Source organism: Haliaeetus albicilla, chromosome 21, assembly GCF_947461875.1.
Source record: "Haliaeetus albicilla chromosome 21, bHalAlb1.1, whole genome shotgun sequence".
NCBI lineage: Eukaryota > Metazoa > Chordata > Aves > Accipitriformes > Accipitridae > Haliaeetus > Haliaeetus albicilla.
The window spans coordinates 15,390,403-15,411,134 of NC_091503.1; the positions used below are offsets into that span (position 1 = coordinate 15,390,403).

General features: G+C 38.1%; 1 protein-coding gene across 12 annotated transcripts in view; it reads left to right on the top strand.

Moving 5' to 3' along the window:
• The window catches only part of FARS2 (phenylalanyl-tRNA synthetase 2, mitochondrial), a 249,560-nt gene that overhangs the window by 36,822 nt on the left and 192,006 nt on the right, over nucleotides 1-20,732 (top strand). For 10 of the 12 annotated variants that reach the window (XM_069809022.1, XM_069809029.1, XM_069809018.1 and 7 more), the window contains one exon: nucleotides 18,833-19,466. In XM_069809022.1, coding sequence (XP_069665123.1) covers nucleotides 18,849-19,466 — 618 coding nt within the window. In that variant the 5' untranslated portion in view covers nucleotides 18,833-18,848. Of the gene's footprint in view, nucleotides 1-10,930; nucleotides 11,029-18,832; nucleotides 19,467-20,732 lie in introns of all 12 variants that reach the window. The other 2 variants (XM_069809028.1, XM_069809030.1) reach the window with 2 other exon arrangements.

Genomic DNA, 20,732 nt, shown 5'->3' on the forward strand with positions numbered 1-20,732 from the left:
TTGTGTTTCTGATGGAAATATCAATGGGAAGTCTACCAGGAGAAGGGATAAAAACATGTTGGAAGGCATATTGGAAATGCTTTTGTTGGGGTGTTGATTGCATTTTTAGTTTCCACTTGCCTGGCTTCATTCAAGGAAGGGTTATGTGTGCTAATATATATCTGTATTTCGTCATCAGGTCTGTCTTGGAGCTCTCTGTCCTGCAAAATGTATTAAATAACTGTGTGGGATTTAGCATGATGGGTGTTTTGAATTTTCTTCTGTATTTGGTTTGTTTATTGGAGGGGGAAAAAAAAAAAAGTGATTTCAAGCTGCTTTATAAGAGGGCCAGGCTGTTTCTTTTCACAATTAAGCTTAGTTTTCCTGCTGTCATGTTCTTTCTATAATTACTGAGTAGGGCAATGCTCTATGATGCTCTTTGTCAACAGCTGTCAAGATACCTGTTGACAGCTGATAGGTATGTCAGACTCATTCAAACAGCCTCTAAATGTTACTGCCCTCCACCTTTTTTTGTGACAGCATGGGTCTACTTGAAACAGCCTTTTTCAGGGAAACAAATATGATATCCTATTCTTTATCTTGCCTTGACTCTCTCCACCCTTATTGCTGAGTTGCTAAACTAGTAATTTTACTCCTAATGTAGTAGATTCTGTGATTATATAGAATTGCACCCTGAAACATCCTCTTCACTGGGAGGAGCACTCTATGGTGTGCAATGCAGTGAGAATTCCACTTTCAGAATTGCATCTTTAGGTTTTTCAGTTGTTCTGCTTAAAATTTGTCTTCAGATGACTTTCTTTGTATGTCTTTGAAACACATAAAATCATTAAATACATGGGCATATACTATATATCTGACATGTTACATGACTTTTCAATGGTTATGAGCATTTTTCAATAGGAAAATAGTTGAAAAGTTGCAATATGTGCAGCTATAGTTTGGAGAGTGGAGTAAAAGTAGTGTTTGTCAGCTCAATATGATTTCCACAGATGTTTCTGGTGTTTTTCCATTAATTTCATTGGGAGTTGGCATCTAGACCACCTTGAAATCTTAAATACAAGTAGGATGAAATTATGAATGGAAAAGTCTAATCCAGATGGATTTTTTTCTGCCTATCCTATGCCATGGAACAAGGTGAAGGGACTAATTGGAACACAACCATAATACATTTTAAGAAAATCAGATGCCATTGTTGGCAGCATACAATTAGCAGGAGGTGTCTGTTTGAATGACCACTGCAGAATGTCTGCTGTCGTATTTCCTTCTATACAAAAAAATGCTGAGAAATTTTGTTGTATAGGAAAGGAACATTGTTGTATTGTGTTTTGTTTACTGATAGTACACAGCTAATTGTGGCTCTCAGTGAGCACTCAAACTTTCTTTTTTAAAATTGCTGTGAATATTTGTACTCTTGCCAGTTAACCTGAGAGTAGGAATGCCAGTGAGGGGAATAAAATATGGAAAATAATGCTGTGTTTTATATAGCACCTGCCATACTCTAGAATGTTAAAGCACTTACTAAATAGATGCTGAGATGGATAAAATATGACAGTGCCTATAAGCAAATACATCACCTGCTAAACGTTCAGCAATGTAACTGGCATACAGCCGTAAGCACCATTAAACCTGCTACTGAAAGAAAGACTTAGGTAGACCTCTAAGGGATAACCCCTATTATGTGTTTCATTAAAAAAAAATGTAATAATGATCATAGAAATTATAACATAAAACAAAATAAAACTGAAAAGACCTTGAGATACTGACTAGTCTGTTCTTTGAGCCCCAAAGCAGGCTGAATTTTATGCCTGTTTTTTTAGCACAGCTGTTTAGAAATCTGCATGAAATAATAAAACCGCACAAGCCCTCTCTTACTATATGTCACTCGATTTGTAGAAAGACTTCTTCTAATAGCTGATAGAAATTTTTCTAGCTTTGGTTTCAGTAGGTACCTTGCTGCTTGTCCTAGCCAGGGTACAGTGGAGTCAAGGGTGTGCAACTTTCTTTCAGATCTGATTATGAAAATGCCTTTAAATTTTTTCTCTCTAGTCTAAATCGTCATAGTATATTCAGTCTTTCTACATAGTTCCTCATTTGAGACTTGTGGTAATTTTTTTTACTATATTTGGACTCTTTCAAATTGTTTCACATATTTTATAAATGTTATGCCAAAAATTTGAGTCTTTTATTCCTTCCTGCTAAACAGAAGGATGGGAGTGCTTACTATTTTATGGAGTATGTACTCCTGTTTATATTCCTGTATGATGGTTTCTTTTTTTAAAAAAATCACACTTTGAACTTATATTCAGCTTGCAGTCTATTATAACCCCTGATCCTCTTCTGAAGAAGTTGCTATCTAGCTGCTTACTTGCTGTGGTGTAGGTATCCAGCTGACTATCTGCCGAAGTATGGAAACTTGCACTTGCCCCTGCTGAATCATTCTGTTATTTTTCTGACCACTCCTTTAGTTTGACAGAATAATCTTGAGTTCCAGCCCTGTTATCCAGCATACCTGCAGTATCAGCTCTTGATGATTAGCAAATTTCAGTGTGTCCTCTGTTGTTATGTAGGTTGCTGATGAAAACAGTCCCTGAAACAAGACCAAGTTCAGATTCTTGCAAAAGCCCACTCAGTACACCTTTTTGGTTTTGATAGTGAGCTGTTAATAATTTTGGGAGGGTCGTGTAATAAATAAATTTTGCATTCATTCACTAGTAATCTCCTGTAGAAAATACCCACTTATAAGAAAGGATGTGTGAGGCAGTCATCTGCCTTTTCTTTGGTAATACAAGCTAGAAAGCATAAAATGGGAATGAGGAATCTCCTGGTTTCTGGCCTGTGCTATCTTTTCTCCACTTTTTCTCAGTAGAATAGAATAAAAGTTGAAATTTTTAATGATCTGATGGTGCATAAGAAATAGGACTTTACAGTTGAGAAATGATCTCAGCAGAAAAAGAAAAAAAGGTGGAGGTGCTTATTTGCACATTAGTAATTACATGTTTGTCAATAGCTGGATGGTCAGATCAAGGCATTCTGTGGCTATTTTAGTAGCTTTGATAGTCAGGCCTATGTTTTCTTAGGTTGGACTCCTGTAATTACTGGATGCTTGTAACAATGCAGGTCACAGTTGCTACAGAAGAGACAAATATGAAAAGTATCCTTTCAAATATCAGAGAGTAGTCTTTTGTGTTCAGAACTTACATTTCACCTTCTGTACTGGTGTATACTTCATGTCATTATGCAATATACTCTTATAATTTATTTGACATTTGTATCTGTATGTCATGAAGGCATTATGTGACATACTGAAAACTGCATGGAATTCAATGTAATTTTTGTTTTGTGGAGAGTGAGGGCCAAACACAGTAGCATCACTATAGCTAGATGTGAAGTCATTGATATTCTTACTGTGGTGTTTTACTGGAGATGTCTTGTTTGCCTGTGGAATTGAAACAAATGCTGATTAGGATGAATCCAAGTCTGCTGATAATTACACTAATTGCCCACAAGTTGCTAATAATAAAATCATGATTTTTGAGAGAGGTGGTAGAATTTAGCATGACAGATTTACTGACTGCACTAAATTTGATGCTTGTGGAACTTAAACTGAGTAAAGTATGGATACCACTAGGATGGAGATTAACATGGTAACTATTTGAACAGTTTGAATGCAGGACATCCATACGGAGATGTAATGTAACTTACACAAAGTATTTCTGAGTGTATCTGGTATGTCAGAAGGCCATGTTCTAAGGTACTTAATAAACAGGTTTGAGTTCAGGCCTTAAGCTGCAAATTCCTGCTGTGTGAGATACATCTAGTGCAGGATTCAGGCATCAGAAGTGTACCTGATTTTATAGTTACCTTTATAAGGCTTACCTGGCAAAGAGTTGGGTGCCACCCTTCTGGAAAGTGGTGAATTTCAGCCCTAAGCGTGAGTATGTATCACCTTTGGGTACACCAGGAGATATCTTTCAATCGTTTGTTTCTCAGTTTACAGCAAACTTAGCAAAAGTGCTGCAAAAAGTACAGCAGGTTAAAAGGCCACTGAAATTTAGCTCTTTTTCTGATGAAACATTTTGGTTTACCCACTCCACATAGTATCAAAATAAACATTAGAGCAGAGAAGTAATTTGAAAGTATAAAAGAGTAAGAGACAGTAAAAGAGCTTTCCCTAGTTTGCTACTTTGTTTTGAGAAAAAGCTGGCTTTAAGACTTAAAGGAAAAAAATTCAGAGTGCTTTATAGTTATGTTATTTTAAATTCATGTAGTGCTAAAGAAGACTGAATGCTCACAACAGGTCTGTTGTGGAGGATCCACAGGGGACATCACACACAGACCAATGTGATCAAGTGAAGTCCATTTACTACAACGTTTGACACAGTTATATATCTTATGCGCTTATGCACGCGCCTTATACAATACTCTAATTGGTACAATACCCCGGTTCACGCGACACTATAATATCCTCTATTGGCTGTGCAAGCTTCTTCACGAGGTGTCCAGCAGTTACTTATCTCATTCTTCAGCATCCAGGAGTTGTTTGTCAGGCTCTTCTTATCTTCCTTTTTCCCAGCGTACAAGGACACAGCGTCCTTGTCTGCTCCAGCACTTTGTAAACTTATGCTTCATTCCCACCTAACGGCTGGATTGCTCACATGCCCTTGCCCAGCCAAGAAATCCTCAACACAGGTCTACACTAGCAATGATAATACAGGAAACTACCTTTCCCCTGCTTCTGTCTTAATTAAATAGCATCAGCCTGGAAGCAAGAGGTTGTAATTTTTTATTTTTTTTTATTCTTTCTGTCTGCCTGTACACAGTATTTGATCTTTTCCTGTAATTATGAACAGAGGTGCTGATTGTAATGGTGTATTTTATATGTGATTTTTGCAATAGTCTGTGATTGAAGGCCCCTTCACTGGATGTATTTCTTTTTTAACTGATGTTGTAATGTTAACATCATGCCTTGATTGCTTTCCTTTCCTTTGAGCTGTGTTTTTTGGTAGCTCTGCAGTAAGAAGTAATCGAGAATTGAAAAGACAGACTTCAGTTTCATTCTGCTTAGATCCTGTACTTCACATTTCTTTCGTAAACTTTGCCATGCAGTAAACTCCTTCAACTTCTTTTTTTTTCCAAATAACTTGCTTTCAAAACAAGTTCATTTTTTGTGGCATTGCTCTTCAGCTTTGAAGAAAATTTAAACATTCCTATCCAGTCTATTGATCCTTATTTAGCAAGACTCCTCTCTGTGGTGTCAAGGAATGAACTACACACTGAAAGCAATCAGCAACTGCTTGAGTCAATCTAATTATTCTACTCTGCCTCCCAGCAGATGACAGAAAGAAGAATTGGAAAAGGAGAGTTTTCAGCCCAGATGCCAATGACTGTATTGAAATGGCAGAAAATTAAATGCTGTAAAGGTCCAGGATAGCGGCTTTAACTTTAAAAGTTCAAAAAACTTCATCCTGAGACTTTTCATCCTTGGCTTAGTTACCTGATGGATTTTATGGAAATATTTACCAACAAAGTTTAATTGTTCTATTGTGTCTAAATAGATGTCAGCAATTGGGCATGCAGCTTCTTATGGTGGGGTGTCAGAAAATAATTGTTATTAAAAAAACTCTGAACACCAACACTACCGAAACCCCAAACAACAAAAAAAAATATGCCAAATAATTTAGGCTGAATGATAAAGAATCTGGTAATTTCTGGAATGATTTTCAGCTCTTATTATTCACTGAAATAATGTTTTTAGCTTCATGTGAGTATTTTTTTTTTTTTTTTAAAGCAGTGTGTGGTGTTCAGTCTGGCTTAGCTGAGAACAGACCCCAAAACCATCTTAGAAATGTTTGGGGTCTCATGTGGTATGAGGTAAGAACAGAGCAGAATCCTGCAACATCATGCAGCTGAGCACACATCTTGGTGTGTTTGGAGAGGGGTGGGGGTAGGAACATGTGAACAACTGGAAATGTTTAGTTGTAATTTACAAATATGAAATTCCCACATGAAGGTTTATTTTATACCTACAGAAGTTGGATGTTTACAGTTATGCATATGAAACTTTGCAGTTTTGGTTACATGTTTCTGAATAAATTGCCGGTTCATGTTTGGGCATTCAGTAGATTTGTAGATAAATCAGGTTCATCAGATGTGATGAATATAATTTTGTCTACTCAGCCTCGAAAGTGAAGTCCAATATTAATATTTCAATGTTGCCTAGAAAATGAGGCGGTGTGCCATATTACACCAGATTTTGTTATATCAAATAGCAAGTTGGACAAATTTCCTGTAATAATTTTGGTTCTTTGAGTATTCATAGAGTAGCACCATGAAAATGAAATTAGTTCTTTTTTTAAAAGACCCAATAAGGTAATAGTAACTACAGAGAAAAATAACACAAAATCAAAATCAATCATTATATTGATTACATGATAGCCTATACTTGGGAAATTGTAACTTTGAAGTCTAAACCATCATTTTGATTTAATAACTCTGGGCAGTGGTCCCTGGAACTCCAGGAATTTAATATGAAAGGTGCATACTGAAAAAATGTTAGCACACATTACAAATCTGTGGCTGTCCCAGTCTGATGTTGTGGAGATGCTGGTTACGTTTTCCTTTGCTGAGTGAGGTTGCCCTTACCTTTTGTAGCAGCTCATTATAGCAATTGTCCATTGGCTTTTATGCATTTAAGGAAGAGGGGTTGTGGCCATGCCTTTTAGCTTAAAGTTAACTCATTGTGACCTTCTCAGGTCCTATGTACTTGATTCTGGCCTCAGCAAGTCACCGTTTCCTACCTTCTTGCACATTTGAGACCTGCATCTCCCACCCCTCCGTTCAATTAGGATTTGGTTTCAAAGCATCCTATAATGCTTTTAAATCGTACTGTGGATTCACTTTTACTCTGCCCTCTGGTCTTGGTAAAGATTATAATTTAAAATTATTTATCACTAATGTGTGGTATCTGTCACTACTGACCTCACGCTTCTTTCTGATTACCTACACTGATGGCACCAGGCATGGCATTTTTCATTTCTAGGTGCTGTATCTTCATATTTCGTGTGTAGTCTGCCTGGCTTCAGGGGCTACTACCATGGTAATAACACATGGTGTAGGAGGCACCCTCTTTCCTGTTCCGTAACATTGGTTAGATTTGCTTTCCTTTTCCTTCACTCCGCAGTCATTTGTGGGCTTTGTGTGAGCTCTGCTGAGCTCTTGGGCCTCAATTCTGCAAAACTCTTCAGCAAATGCTGACTGCTGTGCCAGGCCGGCACCCAGGGGCTTTGGCCCCAGCAGAACCAAGTCTTAAGGCTGATGGCATGCTGTTGCTTTTGGCTAGGTTTTCACCGTAAATATGATTAGAAGATTCTTGTCTTTATTGCCTGCCTTGGATCTCGGTATGTATTATGTTTATTTAATCTCAGATGGCTCTGTCAGTTCTCACAACTGATACAAGAGAGACAACCCACCACGTAATACTGTTTTTCCTGGTTGGACTGGCACGCTGACATGATCCACTCTGCTTAATCTGAGGCAAGAGCAGCAGTGGGGTTAGGTATAACATGAAACTTCCCCAAAAGAGGCCCCTGATTTCCTCATCAAAATAAATGCTGTCTTTGGTTCTGGTAAGCGTGGTGATCAGAGATGAAATCCTAGTTCAAAGGAGATGATTAGTGAATGCCATGCTGGTTTGCAGGCCAACCTTGCTGTGGAGCAGATACAGTGGCAATGGTCTGTCCCGTGCCACTTTACACAGTTTATTACTTTCTTCTTTCATATCCCAGTTTGCCCCAACAATGCTTCATTTATTTACCTTCCCATCTCCCCTAAATGTCTTCTGCCTCTCCAGTTGATCTCTCCTGATCATACTAAGTACATAATTATAATTACAATAACATTAAGGCCTATGAAGTTTGAGACACAATACAAACAGAGCAGTGACTCTCTACTTCTTGCTCAAGAAACATAGGTTTGAGCCTTAAAAATCTGCACATTCAGAGAGAAGTTTGTTTCAATGGTAATAGCTCAGTATTTCTGAACTGTTCAGCATGATTCCTAACAGGTGATTTTTGGCAAGCTGCTTTTGAAACATTTTGATTCTATTCACAGTAGCCATTATGCTTGTTAAATTGTTGATAAAATGATATTGCAAACAACAGAAAAATTCCGAACACAGAGAAATATGGCAATATAATCAAAACAATTTGGAAAGAAAAAGTAAGTGAAAGCCAAGATGTTGAAGTACAGCACTCTTGAATTGGGAGCTGCCGCACTAATAGGTATAAATAATGCAATACTTTTCCCATGGGAGTATTGTAGAGCTTAATTGGTTAATGGCTGAAAAGCACTTTGAGATCCTATGTGAAGATATGCTATGTAAGAGCAGAGTGCTGCTTAATGAATGTCCAAATGCTGCTCTATAACACTGTTCTGTATATGTGTCAGTATGTCCAACTGGTGTTAATGGTGATCGAACCCATGAATCACATTGTTGGACCTGTTTAACATTTAGCAAGGTGACTATAGCTATGTTTTGGTAAATCAACATACATAATAATTTGCTTTATTTGCCAATAAGACCATCTGCTTTTTTAATGAAAGTTTTAGATTACTTATCTTTTTAATATATGATGATGCTTTGCATGCTTTTCAAATTTGCTTACACTAAAAATTAGTAATGTCTCTTTAAAAACTAAGCCTTCAAATTTATTATATAAAGAGTACTATATAACATTATAGTATACCTGGCCCTAAAAGCATACTGATACTAAAATTATATCAAAATTTATGAATAAATATAAAAAGTGGCAATAAATGGTAGGAACATGGAGTCTGACTGAATCTTTTCTTAATCTCTTTCTTTTGCAAGTTCCTTTTATGGAGAAATAATACACAGAAACTCCTGGAACTGATTTAGTTCTTGGGGTTTTTTTAGGGAGTATAGATTTTAACATCTGATTTGACACAGTGGTTACAATTTTTTTCTTTGTCTGTCTTCATTATGATGTGTGAGGAAACCTCAAGATGAGTGTATTTTTTCATTTTTGTTTATCTGTCCCTTGTGGGATTTTTTCTTTTTCATTTGTTTATGTGAGTTTTCAATAATTAAGTGGCTTCTGTCATGACAGCATGGTAAGCTAGTTTATTTGCAAAGTGTGTCACTAGAAGTAATTTCTTGGAGGAATCAAGACATGAAAATTTGAATTCTAGATCTTAGAGCGGCTCTCCTAGTCCCTTTTAGAAGTTAGTACCTGTTATTACTAATTCTGAGTCTGAATTTTTATCTTTAAATATTCCCATTCATTCATTTATTGTTTTCTTCCAAAGCTTATGAGCTTGGACAAGCAAATGAAAGTGTTTTTAAAAAACTTTTTTTTTTCTTCCCTCTTTCTCTTTTAACTGCTTGGTTTGTACTGCCCTATTTTGGTATCTTATTGCTAGCCTCTTTGTGTGGCTGCCAAGGTTTCTTGCATAATTTTCTTGACAAATGGCTCACTCATTAATATTTCAGCCCCGTTCCTACCAACCTCAGAGAAGTGGTATGCCCCAGGCAGGGAAATGTAGTTTCTTCCTTAGGAGCCTTCTAATCTTTTCCTTAAATGCTTTGTCAGAGCTTGTGACAGATAAATGAAGACGGTGCAGTTCAAACTAGAGACGGCTTCTTTGTACACACATGATCATACATTTTCTAACTGGGAGGTGTTGGACTGCAGCAGAGTCTCTGCTGCAAACACCTACATTTTCTCTTCTTTATCCATACTGAAGTCCATGAGACTTATTGATTCTGAAGTGAAATCCGTGGAGAAATTTGTCTGTCTTCCTTTTTTTACTGGCTGTTGAAATATACATAGTCCTGGTAAAGTCTCTGTCCGTTCACAGGCTTTCATTATTTCTATGATAGAGACATCAAGGCGTGATACTGCAGCTGAGTTAAAGTTTGAGTTGAGTTGAAGTTCACATCACAGCTAGGTCTGAGATGTGGATCTCTGGTAATATTTTGGCTCAAGATGATAGCAAATATGTGAAACTGATCTCCTTAGAGCTTTGTGTGACAGAAAATTGATGTGACGCAAAACTTACAATCCACTCCACCACTACTTAGAGTTGGAACATGATAGGAAAGGCTAGTTTGATTTAAATGTTGATCACAAACATATTAAAACCATGAAATAGCTCCCTGGTTTAAAATATTTATTATATATATTATTTCATATTAATATTTAGATTATTCTTTTAAACTACAGCATGTCTAGGGTATTACTAAGGAGGGCATCTGGAATTCTGTGGTAAGTCATGGATTTTCCCAGTTCTCCTCAAGAATGGAAGGAGATGATAGGAGTCAGAGTACTACCAGGAGATAACAGGTAGAGCTTAAGACCTCCTAGTTTGTGGATGAACTGAATGATTAATGTTAGCTGCCTTCTCTGGCATGACCCATCTAAGTAATTTGGTTTTCTTAGTATTGGGTGGGCTGGGTTTGTTTCTCAGGTTTAATTTTTTGCTGTGCCATATGAGGTGTCTGAAACTTAGGTATTTGGGCATGTTGAATATTTTTCAGATGAAGGTTAAATGTAGCCCATTAAGTAGCATGTGTGTTAAATCTGGTGTGTAAGATGTTGCTGTGTTTCTTTCTGCCCTTTCCTGGGAGGAGACAGGCAGTCATTTGATCAGCAAATGATGCCTTCTGAGTCGAAGGATATCTTGTCTACCACTAGCATCTCCAGAGGGCTGGGCTGCTGTTGCCATTGCCATTGCCAGAGAGGTGCAGCACTTCTCCAAACGGGAGATTTCAGCTTTCTGAAATTGGGAGGATCCAGCACTTCTGGTGGCTGTGGTTGAGCGATTCTGCCATAAATTGTAAAAGTAAAGCATATACCTATAGCTTTATGCTTTCCTGCAGTGTATTGCAGTCTGCATCTTCATCCCACAGAAACCGCCGACACATGGCAATGCACCTACAGGTGACTTTCTCTACATGAGCAGCAGTGCTGAAGTTCAGGAGGTTCTGCTGTTTCAGGAGTGCAGCATGTACCATGTTGATCACCCCCCTTGCGGTGGAGTTGTTGTTTTATGGTGTAGTGTTTTGGATTACTATCATGGAAATTAGCAATACTTAATTATACTTCCTCTGTTGTCCTTTGCACTCTTACCAACTCTGTACGTGTCCCATTCTTGGCATTTAATAACTGACTGCAAAAAAAATATTACTCCCCCCTCCTATTAAGGCAGGATAAGGTCTCTATGGTTTTATTATGTCCAAATGGTGTAGTTAATCAGTGAGAACTAAGAAAGCATACCACTACGCATAAATACTGCTAATGTCTAATTTCTAAACAAACTAATTTTTACTCAGATAAAACTGCATAGGAGTAAAATTTTGATGGCATACACCTCTACAGAAAAATACATATAATTGAGTTGCAGATATTGGTGGAAAAAAGAAAGCAGAAGAGAGAGTGGTAATCTTGACTGCAGTGAGGATTTAATAGGTATTTAAAAGTGTCTGTCCCTTTCATCTGACAGTTATTTACAATATGTCTTCTAATGAAGAAGGCTAGTTGGCAACACTTTCAAGGTATTGGAAAAAGAATATTCCCTCAGCAGACAAAGGTAGTGTTTTTTTCAGATTTGCTTCCCTTGAAAAATAGATGTATTTAAAAGCAGGAGACACATTTGAGAATATTTAAGAATGTTTTCTGCATTGCCTTTTTGCAGTCTGTAATTTGCAATGTAATGTATGCAAAATTTTTTTGTGTAATGAGGATTTTCCCTTAAAATGTGAAATTGACTATTTATTAGGTGTTTTGCCTCATTGTGGAGAGAGGGAAGAGCACAGGTATGTCAGTAGGAGCTCAGGTCACAGCTGCTTAATTTTCAGTAGAGTTTTGTGTGCCTTAGTCATTGTACAATATTGAAAGTTTCCACTAAAGGGCTTAATTGACATTTCTTCAGTAAAAACAAACTCTGCTTTAGCTTGTGAAAAAGAAAATCAAGAAATAATTAAGGTATAAATGAAAGAAACATACTGTTACCGAGCAGGGGTGATTTTCTTTAATTTAATCTACTGTCGTGTATATATAATTTTTTTTTTCACCGATAGGTTCTTTCCTCTGTATTTGTTTATTTTGTTTTTATTCATCCAGTTTTTTTATGGTTTTCTGTTCAACTAAAAATGGTATGGTTGGACTGCTCACCTTAAACTTCTGAATTTTGCATGTTTTAGAGTTTGGTGTCTTCCCATCTTCTAGAAACAGAAGTCTGAATTTGTTTGCCTCTGGTCTTTTACTTGTAGTGTCAATATGCCATATACTTTTCTCTTTTAAAAAAATCATATACTCTTTGAATAATTCAGCAATTTGATGTACCTGATTAGCTTGCTGATCACAAATTCCAGTGTGTGGATACTCCTGAACTGCTTAAACCAAATTCGCTACAGGTTGTCTTGAAACCCAATTATGTCAATCTTTGAAACAGTCTTATACCAGCTAGGCAGCACAGCTACAAACTTTGCAAGCATTTTGGCTACTGAAACATGTTTTACCTATCTTGAATCATACATCTTGAGAAGTATTATCCTTTTAATAAGTGGGTGACTTATGGATAAACTTGAACAATCTTGGAGTGACACTGTGTATTGGGGAAACCAGTGCCTGTAGCAGCCTTTGGAGAATGGCACAGGGAACTGAAACTTGTTGCAGTGTGATGTGAATACAACAATTGTCATCATTTGCAATATCCAGCCTGAAACTGAATGGTGAGTGTACTTAAGTGATGATTCAAAACATTTTAAAACTGGTGCTTGTCCAGAGGTCCATGCAGAAGTGTGTTCCCCTCTCCAAAGACTTGCTGCCCACTATGACTATCTTAGCCCATCCTGCAGTCCTAAAGAATGGTGAAGGTGGTTGAAGGTGGGTATCAGAAGTATGGACCATGTTTTCTGTGCTTGCCTTCTGTCGTGGTTTAACCCCAGCCAGCAACTAAGCACCACGCAGCCGCTCACTCACTCCCCCCCCATCCAGTGGGATGGGGGAGAAAATCAGGAAAAGAAGTAAAACTCCTGGGTTGAGATAAGAACGATTTAATAGAACAGAAAAGAGGAGACTAATAATGATAATGATAACACTAATAAAATGACAACAGTAGTAATAAAAGGATTGAAATGTACAAATGATGCGCAGGGCAATTGCTCACCACCCGCCGACCGACACCCAGCCAGTCCCCAAGCGGCGAATCCCTGCCCCCCACTTCCCAGTTCCTAAACTAGATGGGACGTCCCATGGTATGGAATACACCGTTGGCCAGTTTGGGTCAGGTGCCCTGGCTGGGCATGAGAAGCTGAAAAATCCTTGACTCTAGTCTAAACACTACTGAGCAACAACTGAAAACATCAGTGTTATCAACATTCTTCACATACTGAACTCAAAACATAGCACTGTACCAGCTACTAGGAAGACAGCTAACTACATCCCAGCTGAAACCAGGACACCTTCAGGCGTTCATGTATGTAAGAGGGCATGAAATACTGGCCTTTGTTCAGACAATAGGCATCTTCTGGATCAGTGAAAAAGGTACATGGTTATTAATACCTTTTATTTCATATTTAACAAGGTCTTACGTGGAACACTGAGAGAAAGCACGGTCATGCCTTATCCCAGAAAAGATTTTTTAATTTTCTCTCTCAGTATTGCAAACCTTAAAATGTTGCCAAAGGTGGCATCATGATTAATGTATCACTATTAGAGAGCAGACAGCAAGCCAGCTTATGACACATTTTTGCTTCAGTTAAGAAAAATAACACCAAAAAAAAAGTTCTTCTGTATGTTTCTTGGAACTTGCTCATGGATTATGAACCAGATGAACTCCAAGTACATGAACAAATTAAGAGCCAAATACTTGGAGGCTATGTTATTTTGCCTGGTGCTTTGTAGTACATGCAATATTTTGTTCCATTGGGTGTTTAGCCATCATCGGGGACATCTGAAAATGTTCTGCCCTTGGAAGGTCAGGTTCTTAAATGGATCCATTCTAAGTTGACTGTGTGTATAACATAAATTCAGCATGCTCAATAAGAGTGAAGGTCTGTTCTGGTGTGCAATAGTATAACTGCATTTTAAAATGTGCTTGAAAAAAGACAGAGCTCTTCATTAGTATTGCATGCAAAATAATTTCTGTTATATCCTATGCAATGTACATATGGTCATGGCAATACAATGGTATTTGCTGCTGTATGCCTACATAGTTTTCAAAACTAAAATTCAATGCTTAGCTAAATTGCTAAGCAGACTGGTAAATGTCCAATTTTAGCAGCCTAGCATATGTTTATAATTTTTGTTTTAACATATGCTATGTTGGTTGAACTCCCCTCCCCACACATACGGTAGATAAAAGCTGTCACATCACAAAATGGTGGCAGCCCAACTTTTCTAACATTTTCCATGGCACTTCAGAGTCTTGCATTAATTAGCTATTCTTGGATAGGAGACAGACACTCATCTTTGTAGAATTTCGGTTTCAAACCCGTCGTGTACTTCAGTTTATGTATGCAGTAGCCCATCTGTGTTTCTGCAGCCATAAACAGTAAAAAGCACAGGGCATACAGAAAAGCGGTCAGCAAGAGTGAGAGTGCCCTTGGTTCACAGATATGAATACCTAGCAAATGGCCCTGAAGGCAGGCCCATTTGGTTTGCTGGTGGGCTCTAGTTTGCTTGAACAAGACTGTTCTCTCTCTTCCACTTTTCTAGGAGAGGTGGGTGAATAAAACAATGTTGGTGCACAGTCCTTTTTACTTTTCACTGTGCGCTGCTAAACTACCCCTCTTTTCTCCTCCTTTTTCAAGGCAGGTGTAAGGAGGAATTTCACCGAGCCTATGATTCTTTCCGGAACTTCAGTGGAGTAGAGGAGACTTGTGACAAATACAGCTGCAGCTGTGATAATGCTGTCTTAGTCCTTGCTGCACTGTGACATGGAAACCTGGATTTAAACATGAAAGGACATGCCTTAACAGTACAGCAATATGATGCCTTATTACATCAAATTGCCTTTTGCATGTGCTCCAAAATCATGGTATTTTTTGGTATTCTGTCTGCTGTTTCCCTCTTGTTAAGCTCCTGACTGTGGTGTATTTCTGCATGCGTAATGTCTACTGTGCTGCTGCACAGGTGATGATTGGTTTTCTGTGGGGGATGAAGGAGCCTTGCCCATCAACAGAAACTGCTGTAGAAATGGCACAGGGTCTGTGGTAGAGGACTGACATTGCCAAGTGTGGTCACATCTGTACCTGGTCTATCTAGAGCACGGACAGGGTTGTTCTGATGCCTTCATCCCTGGGTGGCATGGGTGCTGCCTCCTGCCCTCTGGTCTACCTTGAAGCTGCTCAAAAGCTCATACCCACGTGCAGGCATGGTTCCAAACGTATTGCCAAAACATAATGTACAATATCTGTCAAGCCCAGAGTGCGTGACCCACTGGTAATGCTGGCGGAGTGCTTTGCGATCTTTGGGTCGTAGATGCCAGTGGTGGTTGTTCAATGTTTATTTCCCATTTATGTATTTGTTTTCAGCTACAGGACCTACAGCTGCTGTTTGGCTTGCTGTGGTTGTTAGCTGGCTGGCAGTCTTTGCTGTGGGATTCGGGTTCTGTCAGTGTGCACAGAAACCAGTTTTGTTTCACTGCCAAATAATAAGCATGGTGGCAATGAAGGAAGAAAATGATAAATTTAAACTGTGCTTTTTCAGACCTTTAGGTAGATATCTACTAGAAATAACTATTTATTACAAGTGAACATAAGTAATTAGTGTATCCTTAACATCGGTTACTTATTGCTAGCAGAAAGGTAAAGAAATTTCTTTATTTTCCAGTGTTGCCCTCCACCCTGGTAAACATTTCTTTGATTTGAAAGTTTCTCGTACGGTTTAAAGAGTGTGAACGTGGCTTTTTACCTTCCTTCTCTACAGCTTCTCTCCGCAAATGTAATTTATCACCAGTTGAGTTGAACTAAGTACGGTACCAGTTTTCTGTAATGACCCTGGAAGTAGTCTACATGACTGTGGTGGGAGAGGGGAGCAGGAAAGTGTTGGTGAAGGACTTCAGTGTTTCTGGTGTTCTTGTGTGATACCACGTCAGTGGCTCCTTTACTGCTTGTTTGCTGTTGTTTGCAGTACTTGGATATTGGATAACTCATCAGATAACATTGGATAACTGTAACTTTTTTTTCATACTGCTCACAGTAGATTTTGCTTAAGATTAGAATAATCATGCAGATAGTAATGCAATTTGACTATTTAAGGCACAAGCATAATGCTAGGATGAAATCTCTGATACGAGTTCATCTGTAGGTTTTTCTCCTGTACAAGTTTGTGAAAAGTATATGTCACTTGCTCAGAAAAATAAGCGTTTCTGAACTATCAGAAACTGATAGCATTGTTGCTCATTACAAATACTGAAAAATCATCAGGTAAGCCCTTAGAGATGTATACATTACGGTCTCCCTTAAAAATCATGAGTCTTAAAATAAACAAAGTGCCTTCCCCCCCGTGAGCTTATGGTTCATGTTCCAATTTCTTTTTCCATAAAGTTATAATCATGAGAAGAACTGTTTATGTGAAAATTAAACTTCTCATACACTTGTCTGATTCTCAGAGGACTGGTATTTAGGAAGGCAGCAAACATGACAAGACTCACGATTAAATCACGAGAGTTTTTCATACATTACAGTTATGTATAAGTTTTAAATCGAATTTTTTAGAAAAAGAAATGTATGGGCAGATGGTGGTATTTACTTAAGGGAAGCTGAATTCATTATCTGACTAGAATTGGGTATTTCAAGCAGCTGTTTGAAAACGAGAACTCACTTTCCATGAAGGAGAATGTATGTTTGGGGAAAATGGAGCCTCTTTCAAAATGTAAGGCTATCCCCTGTTTAGTCTATGTTAGAGGGGTTTCTGGTGGGTGTGTGTAAATTCATTTATGGAAGAACCCTATTAGTACTGGCCCAAGAACTAATTTGGTGAAATAGTTTTGCAAACTCTTAAAAAAAAAAAAAAAAAGTCCTTCTTAAAAGTTTCAAAACTAGATAAAAGCTGTAGCTGCTCCTTTTTCTTAAGATATTCAACCAGAAAAAGGATTAAACCCAGTATTTAGCATTTTTACGCTGCCCTGCCAAATTTAATTTCTGACTACCCAACTTGCCTTTATTTTTGATTTATTGAGGTACAATTACTTCAGGAAATAGACCTATAGAGAACATCCAGGTGTAAGTCAGAAGAAAGGAAGCCAAACATGAACATACCCATTATCTTTTACAGATCATTTTCGGGGGGACTCTGCATTCTAGAATGTGTCTATTCGATTTGCGCATATATATATATATATATAGCTTTAGGAGTATGAAAAATAATCTTAGCTTGTTTGTTCTTTTTTTATACTTGTTTCTCTTATGTTCCTGTGGAAAGCTAGCCAGATACTGTAATCCTAGCTTAAAGATGGAAAGCTATCCCTGGAAGATTGTGATCTGTTCATTGCTTATGTCCTTTCTTTCCCCATTTCTATAAGACTTTCCCAGGAAATTCTTTCACCCAGGAAATTCTTTCACCCAGGAAACCTGTGGCCCTGGATTTCTTGGTTCATAGAGAAATACAAACCAGTTTGTTGTTTGGAGCAGATGCCTTTCCCCAGTCACGTAACTTCTAATGCCTCTGTTGTCCCATTCTGTAATAAGCAAATTGTAATGCTTAATTATTTAATGGAACCTATGCTAATATTTGTGAAGCCCAACTATAGATTTTCAAGTGATTTTGCATCTCAGAATGGGCTTATGCATTTGGAGTGACTGAAGGGCTTGTGATCCTCAAAACTCCTGATTTTGGAATTCTCTCTTTGAATGCTACAGAGTAATGCAGTTGTGTACACGTGAAGCACAAAGCCTGTTTGTAAAACAGGGCAGATGTGTAAAGATGGCACTTTGATAGGAAATGAATCGTTCAGTTCAGACATCTTTAAGGATCTTATCACTTCATTCACCTTCCTGGTATTTGGCAAGCCCACCTGACCGGTACAGTGGTGTAAGTCATGAAAATAGCCATTCTGGGAACATATGGAAAAGGGGTTTTGTGCTCACCCCAAAATGCTAACATTGGTTCTGACTATGTGGAGCCTTTATTGTGAATCTTGTGCAATACTCATGTGAACTTAATATGCTGTTTATATATAAATATATGCCTTGTGGTCTGGCCATCTGTTTTTTCACAGTGGTTCAGTGGTTTGAAAGGTTAAACTGGTTTTATTTGGCATTAAGTAAGAATCAGCAATGATTGCACAGTGTATGCCACATGCATCTGGTTGATGTGGAATGCCTTCCATTGCTTCTGCTAATGGAGGGGCATGATATAACAGTAAGTTAATGCTTGGGGTTTTATTATAAGCAAGTCCCTGACTGCCGAAGGGCATTGTTAAATTTCTGAGTTTCACATAAGTAGTATTCAGTTATTGCCTTGTATTTTAACCAGATGAAAAATACTGTTTCAAAGAAGGCCTGATGTTTATTCAGCTGTAGAGAGTAGCAGTATCTGGAATGGGGTTAAGGCTAGGTCTAGAGTCATTAATACTCACGCAGTGATACAGAAGACTGATAACTAAATAAGATATCCTAGCTGAAATTTGATCACAGGGATATTTCCCCTCCTCTGAAGTCAAAATAGTGGTTTATAATAGGAATTTCGTCATATTAATCAAGCAGACATTTGGATTTCACTTATCCCTGAGATATTAGCAATTCCTGCAGCAAGATTGCAGTTCCTAACTCAGTTGGTTTTTTTTTTTTTCTTTCTTTCTCTAGATCATAAGAGTTTGCAATGGCAATGATCTGGAAATTCATGAGAGTAGCGAAGTATTCTAAAACAGCTTTATCACCAAAAGTAAAGGTAAGAGGAATTCCCACCCATTCAAGGCATTCTTCATCCAAGTCTGTACCTTCAGATTTTGGTGCCAACACACCCTGCTCAAATACTGTGGAACTGCTTGGTAAAGCTTATCCTCAAGATGACTACAGCAATGTCACAGAAAAGATTCTTTCCAAGGTGGGGAAGAACTTGCACAACAAAAAGCATCACCCTTTGTGGCTAATCAAGGAGCAGGTGAAAGACCACTTTTACAAACAATATATAGGACGTCGTGGGACTCCGCTCTTTTCTGTCTATGACGGTCTTTCTCCGGTGGTTACAGTACAGCAGAATTTTGATAGGTTGCTTATCCCACAAAACCATGCCAGCAGAAGGAAAGAGGATAACTATTACTTGAATCGTGATCACATGCTAAGAGCACATACATCAGCTCATCAGTGGGACTTGATACACTCCGGCCTAGATGCCTTTCTGGCAGTGGGAGATGTCTACCGCCGTGATACAATTGATAACACCCACTACCCAGTCTTCCATCAGATGGAAGGAGTTCGCCTCTTCTCCTGTCATGAGGTAGGAATTCTCTAGTTGGGGTGAAAGAGATTTTGGGTAAGTTGCATCAGCTTGTATTTGCTGTAAGCAAAGTGCATGCATGTAAACATATTACAGCAACACGTGTTATACTGTTGATAAAGGTCAAGTGATTGATCATGTAGTAATACTTTTAATTTGGAAAAATAGAGGTGGAAAAGATTGAATTTGAAGACAACTATAACTTCCCCAGAAAAATGTGGAAAGAATGGAAAAACAATATTCTTGAAAGCTAGCAAAATAAAACATTATCTGAAAGGAAACAGCTTGTTCAGCTAATGATCTTCACGATTCCATTGTAGCTCTATCACAAGTCTCCTCCAGTGAGGTCACTTCACCAAAGACTTTGTCATATTTGATGCTTGAAGGACTCATGATGTGAATTGTTGCAGCTATATCCAGAGTGCAGTTTTTATTATGTCATCCTTTTTCTTTTAATAGCTCCAACCTTCTGTAAATGAATGTCGTCTTTTAATGAATTGTTCATTCTTCATCTTATCCTAAAGCTGCATTGAAGGCTTCATCTATTGCAGCTGATAGTTATGGGTGTGCACAGTAAACTCATCAGAGTCCAGAAGCATCAGCTAAAGAGCTCTGGGTAGATATCCAAGACTCTTGAGTTCATATATTTCGTTGGCGCAGTGTGCGTGTTCTGCAAATGCTTGGGTGTCATTAAGTGTTCTGCTGTATCATTGATCAGTGGTAAATACAAGCAGGTTTGTTTTCCAAATAGTAATTGATTTGTATAATTTGTGTATGCTTGTAGCAATACTGCCAAATTCACATTTCTATAACTAAAACTAGTTTATTCTAATAATGCTGAGATGTAGACTATTCTTAATTTGGTTGCCAGTGGGTGACAGGAGCTTGGCAGGGAAGCCTGATGGGTTTGGATGCCTGAGGGAAAACTGGTGTAATTTATGGAGCACTGCTTTTCTCACTGGTGGAAAGGGTTCATGCATCCTGCACTGGTGTTTCCCACCCCATGTGGCCACTGCTTCTTCCACTTTGGAAAAAATACATGCCTCTGCAGATGTCCTGTGAGCTATGTGGTGTCGAATACAGCTTACAACTGCTTCTTTGGTAACCAGGAAATGGAAATCTTGCAGATTTATCCAATCTTGTTTGTTTGCTGTTCTTTTCCCGTAGCCCTGTTTATGAACACAATCAGGGTATGTGCAAGAGAAAAATGTACAATACTATATTAAGAAAATGCCGCTTCTTAATGTTTTATATTCATGACAATTT